Raw genomic sequence first — 11,610 nt, 5'->3', positions numbered from 1 at the left:
ATTGCATTTAAATAGCTAGACCGTATTTGGTTTCAACTTTCAAGAAAGAGATGTTATATTCACTTTTATTTTCTTAAAAAGTGATAAACAATTCTTGAAATGTATTTAGTTGGAAAATTTTAAAAAGGTTTTTTGAAAACGAAAATATTTGAAAAAAATTTATTCTCATTTTTCATTTTAATGAATTAACATTAGTTTAATTGGATTCATATAAATACATAAAAAGATACTTTTAAATATCAAATTCTAAACTCTAATTCGAATATATATGATAGTATGAATTATTTTATTTTTATATTAGCACAAAATTATTTTAATATTTTTATTTTTAATAAATTAATTATATTTATCAGAAAAATTTCTAAACTTTTAAGAAATATAAATTATTATTTAAAAAAAAAAGGAAATCTAAAAACAAGTCCAACCTTACTGCGAATACTATTACACAACGTCAAATCCTCTCAGTTGGATTCTCAACCAATGGTTTCTAAAATATGCATAACTGTCACCGTCTTATTACCACCTGTAGTGGACTTTACCTTATTTATACCATTATAAAAACGACACGTGTGTATAATTTTTATAAACCCCACCTTACCACCGTCCGTTCAAGATTCTCTTCCCTTAACTCAACAGTTCCAGTTGAACAAAAGCAACGACACCCACCCTCAGATGAAGTTAAATACAAACAATTGACGGCCAAGATCCATCACCTGCAGCAGACGTGTACGTTAAGATGAGAGTCGTCGTGATGTGTGATAAAGCAGTTGTAGCCTAACAATCCTTGATAATTGTTTTCACGAGGAAAGATACGGTGCTCCTCACTCATAAAATCAAAATTAACTATCTCTCGATCTGTTCGCCGGCAATTTCATCATGAAATAAGCGACGATCGACCGGCTCCTCGGATTTTCTGGTGGTAAAGCATGGTTAGTTTCTTCAAAAATTGAAGGAAATGAAAAACTCTCTTTGAAATTGTATTTAGGTTTTTTTTCCTATCTATCCAATTCATTATCTGGGTTTTTGGGTAAATTTTATGAATGTTAATTTTCAACTAAAACTTACAGGAGAAGCTTTGAATTTGGGTGATGAAAGCAGAGGTTACATGCTTCGATCGAGAATTAGAGAAGAAGAAGAAGAAAGAGGGAAGTGTGTCATCTCCGGTTGAAGACTTGAAGTAGTGGGAAACTGGAAAGAAATGGTACATCTTTTTACTTCTTTTAGGACAATAAAATGGCTGGCTATTATTTATTATTGGTTAAGTTTCTTTGTTATTTGATGAAATGTGCATTTTAGGTAACTTTTTTCTTTTCTAATTATCTGTAAATATATATTATGAATAAGCTTTCTTTGAAAAAAAAATCATACTTTGAGGGTGAACAATGGATTTTTATATGAATAAAAAAAAGGCTTGCTTGTGTATTAGACTGACTAAGATGCAACTTTTTTGTTACTGTGAAAAAATATAGTGTTTTCTTTTCGATCATCGAACTCTGAAGTATTACAAACAAGCAACTTCTGAGTGATTGTTTTTCACAGGCTTTTCAGAATAAAAGTTTTTGGATGGCAAAGGGTCCTGCGCATGTGTCTGACGGAGATGCAGCATTTGATAATACTTCTAGGGTCGAACCCAAGCGGTCGCATAATTGGTTTGTTGATGCTGAGCCACAGCTGTTCCCCAACAAGAAGCAAGCTATACAAGCTGCAAACAACAAATCAAGTTCTGAAATTTCTAGTTCAAATGTTCCCCCTTGGGAAGATGTTTCCAGTTTTCAGTCCGTTCCTAGCCAATTTATTGACCGGTTGTTTGGTTCCGAATCTGAAAGGTCTGTCAATTTGAGTGACAGGAACATATCTCCCATAGAAGCAGCAGATAACATGAGAAGAAAAGGCATTGAAGATCATTTCCGTGAAGATGTCTCTGTTGGTTTGTCAATATCACCCTCCATTGAAGATCCTGAATCATGCTTTAATTATGGTGGAATTAGAAATGTTAAGGTCAATCAAGTTAAGGATTTTGATAATGGTGTGCATGATCCAAAGGAACATAGTTTTAGTAGGGGAAATAACAGCGACATGCCTACAATTGAGTTGTATAACGGGGAAAATGTAAGTAGTTTCATTTCAATGGGGCATGACTATGATAAGCAGTGTGATAATGTTGTAGTAACGAGTCATACCTATAACAGGGATGATTTGCATAACACAACAGCTACCCCTGCCTACGATAAGGATAATGAAATTCCAATATCGATGGCCAACACTTATGTTAAAGAAGATGCCGATATTCTTTCTTTCAGTAGCTTTAATGATGAACATGAAATTATCCCAGTGGGAAGGCCTCTTGGTAGCTTTGATCCATCATACTGTCAATCTTCCAATCCAACATTGGCAGGCGCTTCCGGAAAACATCTGGACATGCCTATTACTGGTTCAGTTGCTACTGCAACTCCAACTGCTAAATTAAGACCTAATTCTGCTTCAAGGACTAAACCAGAGCTCAAATCATCAGAGAAAGAAGCTCCAAACAGCTTCCCTTCAAATGTCAGAAGTTTGATATCGACTGGTATGCTTGATGGTGTACCTGTGAAGTACATTTCCTTGTCACGGGAGGTAACGGGAGAGTTCTTTTCTTCGCCTCTTTTTCTTTGTATTTGCTTTCTGCCTAATGGTTTTATCCCTGTATGACTAATAAGGAGCTTCGTGGAGTTATAAAAGGTTCTGGATATCTTTGTGGTTGTGGATCATGTAACTTCTCTAAGGTAAGCCATGCAGTAGCTTCTAAATTTACTTGCTAAGAGTTTTTGATTGCGCATCAATGAGTTCGATATGACTTTGTGTTAGGTGCTGAATGCGTATGAGTTTGAGCGCCATGCTGGTTGCAAAACAAAACATCCAAACAATCGCATTTACTTTGAGAATGGAAAGACTATCTATCAGATAGTACAAGAATTGAGGAGCACGCCAGAGAGCTTATTGTTCGATACAATTCAAACCGTATTTGGTGCACGAATTAATCAGAAGTCCTTTCGCATTTGGAAAGGTAAATTAAAATTGGTTATTTGCTTTCTACTTTAGATTATTCGACTGTACGGAAGACCTGTATTATTGCTGCCATAGTGGCAGTGGTGGTCTTAACTAATTCTCTTTATAACTTCCCGTCTTCCCAGAATCATTTCAAGCAGCGACTCGTGAGCTTCAGCGCATTTATGGGAAAGAAGAACTAAACCTATACGATGTTATTCTCTGAACAGGGTCTTTCAATATGTAAAAGTGCAATCTCTCATGCGAACCATTTGCGTAGAAAAATAAACTAATTTAAGACGTGTGTTGTATGTGTCCCGGGTCATTGAGAGTGTTTGGTAGACATCAAGGTGTAAATAAGGATGCAAAGGGAGCTTAGCTAGCTGCCTATGTATTTAGGTTTTACATATAGGGTGGTTCAAATTGCATTATATCGGTTTTTCATCCAAATTTAGAGCAACTAAATGTAAAGTGAATCCTGTTTTTTGCGGTTAGGCTTTATTTGGAATTGCTTACTTGCATGACTCTGTTTATCCTGCAGTTTGTCGTTAGTATAACTAAATTGGCATTAGAGTAATCATAGGTAAACTTAGTACTTAAACCATTTTTTCCATTTTCTTTTCTGATATCATCAACAAATGGAGCTAAGAAAAGAGGAGAAAGACCAAGGAATGATCGTTATATGACAAATTGTTTGCCACGGTTGTGGAGGATATCACGCCCTAAAGTAAAGGTGTAAAGAATGACAGTAAGAAAATAAAAGCACTCGTCATCTTCAATTGAAGTTTGAAATCCAATACGTGCTCTACCGAGAGAACATGGAAAAGCTCGAGAGGAAATAGATAAAATTCAGGGGCTACTTATGGCTAGGCCTTCACCTGGGCTGGTGGTAGAGTAAAAGATTGGGTAATGAGTTATAATTTTGGTTTTTCTCTTTTATGGACTAATAAAAAGGAGAGTTGGAAGGTATTATTTTAGATGACAGTAAGAAAATAAAAGCACTCGTCATCTTCAATTGAAGTTTGAAATCCAATACGTGCTCTACCGAGAGAACATGGAAAAGCTCGAGAGGAAATAGATAAAATTCAGGGGCTACTTATGGCTAGGCCTTCACCTGGGCTGGTGGTAGAGTAAAAGATTGGGTAATGAGTTGTAATTTTTGTTTTTCTCTTTTATGGACTAATAAAAAGGAGAGTTGGAAGGTATTATTTTGATCTTGGGCCAGTTCTGGGCCACTCCATTTTGTTGGGCTACTAGACGGAAAATTTTCTGCTGGACTGTTGTTGTTGAAGGTATTTTAGTTGAGAGTCAGAATTAGATCATTTAATTGGGATGGACATGGTTGTGGGTTCAAATTGAAACGTTCAGTTAGAATGTCTTCTTAGTAATTGATAAGTGGACGTCAAACTTTTCTCCAGACGTGGATTGATGGTACTGGATAACCATTGAAGATAACACTCTTATATCACTGAAGAGTTGAACTTGTGGAGAATTACCATAGTGTATGGATTGTGATTTTATTTTAAAATAGGCAAATTTCTCCATCGTTGGTCCCAAATGATGTGAAAATCCAAGTCAACATCGAGAGGTTCAAGATGGGAATATATTATGCATCTCATCTTTGCTGTTTCATGAAAGCTCGGCTGGCTCGGCCCATTTCAAGATTCCTTGTTTGCACATTTTTCTATCACGACAAGCAGGTTTGGTGGGTGAACATTACTCCACTGAGCTTCACATTAAAGAACCAAAACCATATCGACTGTGACCCTTCTTAGCCTTGCTGGATACCTTTTTGTACGTATTGTTTGTTCTGATTTGAGTGATTTCAGAAATTTTTGGCTACTGCGATGTTTGCAAAATATAAGTTTGACAGATGGGGGAGGGCTTTTGTTCCCACGTTGTAAACATGCAACAAAGTAGTTAGAACTTGAAACTTAAAAGTGTGCAGGATTTTGCATAAACATGGATTGTGACAGGAAAAACACACTAAATTATAAAACGAGGGACTGATTTACTTGGCTGAACTAGCCCTTATTATTATATATTATTTGGATTCGAATCTCGTTGCAGGCCCCTCATCGATGATAATCTCCAATACTTGTAATCAAATTGTTTTCTCAAACGAGCATCTTGATTTTAATGGAAAAACAAGAAAATCACTTATTCTGGGTACTCTTCATTGCCTTATTTTAAAGTTGCTTTAACTAATTAATGCTAGTGTTTGAATAATAACTCAATCAAATTAGTCTATATTTAAGTTGATAAAGAGATAAATAAATATATCACTCTCTTCATTTTTTGTTGTGTAAATAAATGGGAAAAACTCAAATTAACTAAAACTTATTTTTCAGATAATCCAACACATGAACATCAAATTATTGATTAAATTAAGGACATTCTTACTTCTGGAAGGAAAAAAACTCAATTTTAAATCAGAAGATTATTTTAATTCGTGTGTGAATGGAAATGGGAAGAAAAAAAGCGTATGCGAACCCTCCTAGTCCTAGTAACAAAGTATATATTCCCTTGGGATGATTGATGCCCAATAAAATAAAATAAAAACTAGTCCAGCAGCTCAAAATAATAATCTTTGCTTTTTGTGATGCAAAAACTTATGAACACAGCTAACAATCGTTTCTTTTTTGAAATTTATGTTGTAATTCTAGAATGTCCATTTTAGTATTTGATTTAGGCCTGCCACCCATTTTATACCAACCAAAATTAATTGAAGACAGTCAACTTTCGTATGATGGAGAATCAACAGAATATGTTCTTTTCATACATATTCTTGCTTTAATCTCTTCTAGCCAACTGTATAAAGAGTTACTATAGATTTTCACACGTATAATTATCAATAATAAAGCTTTGACTTGAAACTATAAAATTACACCCATGAATTCTATCAACTTACAAATAATTTTTCCTTGTATTTCGAAACATAATGTCTATGTTGCGTGTATCTTTCCAACTTTGCCATGTTGAGTTTAGCTTTGACATAATTATACCAACAATTAGTAGACCTTTTAATTCCTTGCCGTGTGATTCTATATATCTCAGATTATAGCATGTCAACGGCCCTTCTAATTCTACCTATGACTCTTCTTTTGTAGAGCTTACTTTTAGTTGGTGGGATTTTTTTAATTATTGTTACAAGTCAAGTCCTGTCCAATTGACAATGTCAATTTTACTCGCAAACGGAAATATTCTTGAAAACTATAATCAATTTTGCTGCACTTCCATTTTTTTTATAAACTCATATATAAAGTTTCAACTTAAACATTATAATTTTTTAAAATTTTAGTAACGTATATCGTATTGTATACTTTTCATTATTAAATAAATTTAAAATTAATATAAATTATTATATATAATATTTTTAAAAAATATAATCAATTCATTCACTTCATAAAAAAACATCATATGGAAAATAATAGAAAAAACATAATAGACATTAATTTTAATAAAAAAAAGTACTTATAATATGTTGAAAATTAATTTTGCTACAATTAAAAATATGATATAACAAATTTAAAATATTAATATGATATAATATGTACTTCTAGTAAGTATCAATGTATTTGTGTAATTGTTGTTGAAATGATAATTAAATTAAAGTATTTAAGAACTTTTAATTGATTACAAATTTCAAATCTTGACAGTATGACTGAATGTCAAAGGATACAAGAAGTTGATAATCATGTTGACTGCATTAGCCAATAAAACCCGAAGGGCAGGGTCCAAATGGTAAGCTAGGAATTGGTAAGACAAGATTCCTTTGAGGGTTTAAGAACTCAACCCCTCCCAGGTAAGGACTGCATGATTGAACATTACATAGAATAATTGTATTCATTTCTTGAAGAATTGTTCTTATATGCAAATTTTTGTCATTACAACAAAATTTTTTGTCATTTTGAAACCCGTAAAAAATTGTTTCAATTCGATCAACTACAAAATATGATATTTTCTGAAAGCAACATACAAAAACTTTTACTTAATTACATTCCAAAATATTTGCCATAGTTTAATTACATGCCAACTAAGTTCTTAAATTGAATAAGATTGTCATAATATTACTGACTAGTCAACCTTTAATTGATGAAAGCTGTTGATAATGCTACACTCCTTACGCACTAGTCCTTGCCTCTACCTACCCGTGAAATAAACACACATTAAGTAATTATAGTGAGACATAATATTATAACATAACCTTTGAATATACATAAATATGTCACATTTATTTATTTCGTACTAAATCATATATTCTTTAATTATCCCATACTCCTCCTTATTTAAACCATATTTCATTCACAATTTTCTTAATTCTTTTCGAATGCCTAGCATACATATCTACCGTTACATTTTTCCTTTCCATTTATCTCTTTAGTCATTCTTCTTTATTTTCATTGACAGCCTCCATTCGTCATTATAATGCACCTATATGCATTTCAATTATGTTATCCTTACATGCCTTTTTATACATTATTATACCTTTTATTTATGACATCCTTTCATGCCTATGATATTTTGTTTACCTTTCCTTTATAACATTCATTCATACCATTATGCATTGTTGTACAATATATATATATATATATATATATATATATATATATATCATCCCTTCATATCAAAATACGTTAATATTTCTTTATTCTCTTCCTCAACAGTGTTTAACGTTCGTCTAACTGTCATAATTGACACGTTTCTGCCAATCCACAGTTAGACCATTTTCTTTTACTCAACGATACTTAACCATTCATCTAAATGGCATAATTGACACATTTCTGTAAATTGCACAACTAGGCCATTTTTCTTATACTCAACGGTACTTAACCGTTCATTTAACTGGCATAATTGACACATTTTTGTCAATTGCACAACTAGGCCATTTTTTTTCTTTTACTTAACGGTACTTAACCATTCATCTAACTGAAATAATTGACACCTTTATGTCAATTGCACAGCTAGGCCAATTTTCTTTTACTCAATGGTACTTAACCGTTCATCTAACTGGCATAATTGACACCTTTCTGCCAATTGCACAGCTAGGCGATTTTTTTCTTTTACTCAACGGTACTTAACCATTCATCTAACTGGCATAATTGACAAATTTCTGTCAATTGCACAGTTAGGCCATTTTTTCTTTTACTCAACGGTACTTAACCGTTCATCTAATTGACATAAATGACACATTTCTGTCAATTGCACAGCTAGGACATTTTTTCTTTTACTCAACGATACTTAACCGTTCATCTAATTGGCATAAATGACACATTGCTGTCATATGCACAGTTAGGCCTCAAAGGCACTTAGCCTTTCATCTAACTGGCATAAATGACACATTTCTGTCATATGCACAGTTAGGCCTCAAAGGCACTTAGCCTTTCATCTAACTAGCATAAATGACACCTTTCTGTCATATGCACAGTTAGGCCTCAAAGACACTTAACATTTCATCTAACTGGCATAAATGACACCTTTCTGTCATATGCACAGTTAGGCCTCAAAGGCACTTAGCCTTTCATCTAACTAGCATAAATGACACCTTTCTGTCATATGCATAGTTAGGCCTCTTGATCTTTTATTTTAGAGCAGTCTCTACTATAATAATCATTCATCATATTCATTAACCCTTTCCATCATTATTCATTCTATGGTTTACTCCCATACCGCCATTGCACTAATACCTAAATTTTACTATAATTTACATGGATTACTCATCCAATACAATTACGATAATTCATCTTCTATTATGAACTTATGACAATTTCATCTCTCACAGGATTTTTCAATTCAATTGAATGCACTCACTTCACTTTCCTCGCTATGTATCCCGAATATAAGGCTGATTACTCTGGTACTTTGCCTTTGCCCTTAGTTTTACTTGTTTCGAGAGCTTGGTTTCGATCTACTCAAGCATTCATAAAACATGTATCATACCCAATTTTAGAATACTTTCTAACCATTATACTTAATCAATACTCAAAAGAACATATACATAACTTTCTATGCCAATATCGATATATTTTTAACATTTCTTGCTCTATAGTATCGATACTACTACCCTGGTACCGATACTTTTATACTATAGTACCGATACCCCCTTCGAGTATCAATACCAAAAATAGCTTCGATGTTGCCTGGTATCGATACCCTTACCATGGTATCGATACTACCCTACTATGGCACCGATACCCCCTACCGGTATCGATACCAAAATTAGATTCGATGTTTCTTAGCATCGATACCTCTTATAACGGTATCGATACTACCTCTTTGGTATCGATACTGATTGAATCAGTATCGGTACCATTGTTCTTATTTATCTCATTTTAGCCTATAGTATCGGTACTGTTCTTAGCAATACCGATACCCTCGCCCAGATTTTCTAGTTTTTAGCTAAAAAATCACCCAAATGAGGCTAAATTTCGTTATATAAACACCATACAATACCATTAAACTCTTCATTCGCTATTTATACTAACATTCCTTCATTTAGCCTCTTAGAACATCTAAAATCATTCAAGAACATCCAATTCTAAGAATCGAACCTCTTTTTCTAATATGTTCTTTATCACATCAAATACTTCTAATCTCTCATTTGCCTCTATGACAAGTCAAATCTACCATAAAACCTCCATAAACACTCCTATATTAACATCTCATTTAAAAACTCATTTTTATTAAATCTCTAATATTTCATCCATACCTTTGTTTTAATCCTATCTAACCCTCCCTTTAGCTTACATACCACTTAAGGTTCTAAATAAACCCATAATCGAAACGAAAAACTGATTAAATTGAAGTTTACCTTTGAGCTATGGAGGGTGGTCATTGTACGGGAAGAAGAAGAAGAGAAATAAGCTTTTCCCTTTTTCCTCTTTTCTTAATTCCCAAATTTAAATAGGTTTTAAATTCATTTCACTTAAAAGACTAAAATGCCCTTTCAATAAATTATCTCTTACAAATTGGTCTTACTTAAATCATTTCTTATTTTTTACCAATGACTCAATTTAATCCTCCAAACTTTAATTCCTTTCAAATTAGTCACTGACCAACTATTTGGGGTATTACAGTATCACTCATTAGAAAAAGAAAGATTCCGATAAGTACAATAGTACTCGGGCCTTCAGGTTATCCTCGTCGTAAGCTCCGCTTTTAATTTCTTCTTCAAGTCTAGCATATGTCACATTGGGCTTTAAATCATATTTCATCGCAAGTGTTTTCCAGTTCTTTGTCTTAATGACTTTTTCAACACCATTGCCTTTATCTTCTAGCCCCAAAACGACTACAACACATGAGACCCCCAGAGGAAATGAATAATCACCATATTTAACTCTACATTTTTGTACATCGAATTCATCCATCAACGATCGACACAATTCCCTCCGAATTGGTCGATCCCTCACTCTGATCAAAGATACAAACCCCATTTCTTCTAGACATAAACTTTATTATGCTCCTTCAGGAGTTCAGTTATGGAGTTCAGTCTTTTGATGCTACACCTTTTCGACACTTCTTACATTTTTTAAAAATATATAATATTAGTGTTCTTATATATCGTTTATAACAATATTTACAAGTTTAATGATTGCCTTCTTTTCATGTGCTTTCCTCTAAGCTTTATATTGTTGTTTATCATTTTTGAATCGTGTCACATACGGTTCCTTCTCAGCATCATTCGTTGACTTCCACTTCTCCAACACCTCATATTTCACCTGAAATTAAGCATAAATGTTTCTTAATCAATAAATTAAGCTAAATAATACTCAATGTCAATTTTATTTTACATACCAAACTGATGTTGTAATTACTAGTTTCCTTCATCATTTGGCATTCAGTCATATTGTAACATTTAAAATTTGTAATCAATTTAAAGTACTTAAATACTTTAATACAATTAGCATTTCAACAACAATTACACAAATACATTGATACTTACTAGAAGTACATATATTCACCCAGTGGTTGCTTTCGATTTACTTCATTATTGATACTTTCGGACTCCATTTTAATGTCATCTTTGCGAGCAACAATTGCAAGATCCATTGACTTCATTTTTCCTTCATATATTAGTTTACGAATAGTCAAACATTAAATTAACTCAAATCAAATCAAAAAATACAAGTTACATTCAATTTATTCAATATACAAGTATCAATAATTAATCTTGTAGTAAAACAGTTTCCTTCAAAGGAATGAGAATACTCTCTACTACAAGTATCGATACATTTATACAACCTACAATATCATTTTCTACCTATAATATTATATAAAAGTATCGATATTTATTTTCTACCTAGAATATCACTTTCTAACTATAATCGGTCTCAAATTCTTCTTTACTTCGAAAACCCTAAACCCATAAACCCTAATCCCTATTTTGGATACTATAATACTAAAAAAAATTAGGGTTTTCTTCAAAGAAATGGGAATACTCTCTACTACAAGTATCAGGGCTGTCTCAGGAAAGCATCGATACATTTATACAACCTACAATATCATTTTCTACCTATAATATTATATAAAAGTATCAATTTTTATTTTCTACCTAGAATATTACTTTATACCTATAATCGATCTCAG

At 32.8% G+C, this 11,610-nt stretch overlaps 1 protein-coding gene across 2 annotated transcripts; it reads left to right on the top strand.

Annotated features, from left to right (window-relative positions):
- Positions 1–778: 778 nt before the first annotated feature.
- Positions 779–3,482, top strand: LOC120116670. 2 transcript variants are annotated; one of them, XM_039137087.1, is made up of 6 exons: positions 780–929; positions 1,068–1,201; positions 1,540–2,613; positions 2,697–2,762; positions 2,845–3,043; positions 3,171–3,481. In XM_039137087.1, the coding sequence occupies exons 2-6, from the start codon at positions 1,199–1,201 to the stop codon at positions 3,248–3,250; spliced, it is 1,422 nt and encodes a 473-aa protein (XP_038993018.1). In that variant the 5' UTR covers positions 780–929; positions 1,068–1,198; the 3' UTR covers positions 3,251–3,481. The 2 variants fall into 2 exon arrangements, with proteins under 2 accessions (XP_038993019.1, XP_038993018.1); XM_039137088.1 differs by lacking the exon at positions 1,068–1,201 and having other exon boundaries at positions 779–929; positions 3,171–3,482.
- The last annotated feature ends 8,128 nt before the right edge of the window (positions 3,483–11,610 follow it).

This window comes from Hibiscus syriacus, unplaced genomic scaffold, assembly GCF_006381635.1.
Source record: "Hibiscus syriacus cultivar Baekdansim isolate YM2019G1 unplaced genomic scaffold, ASM638163v2 tig00110302_pilon, whole genome shotgun sequence".
NCBI lineage: Eukaryota > Viridiplantae > Streptophyta > Magnoliopsida > Malvales > Malvaceae > Hibiscus > Hibiscus syriacus.
The sequence above is the reverse complement of the archived record's forward strand: the minus strand, read 5'-3'. Positions and strand labels throughout refer to the sequence as shown.

Excerpts from the sequence above, each read along its gene's own strand:
- LOC120116670 (XM_039137088.1), top strand. Across the intron at positions 2,614-2,696 it reads ACATTTCCTTGTCACGGGAG|GAGCTTCGTGGAGTTATAAA; the intron begins GTAACGGGAGAG and ends ATGACTAATAAG. Across the intron at positions 2,763-2,844 it reads GATCATGTAACTTCTCTAAG|GTGCTGAATGCGTATGAGTT; the intron begins GTAAGCCATGCA and ends ACTTTGTGTTAG.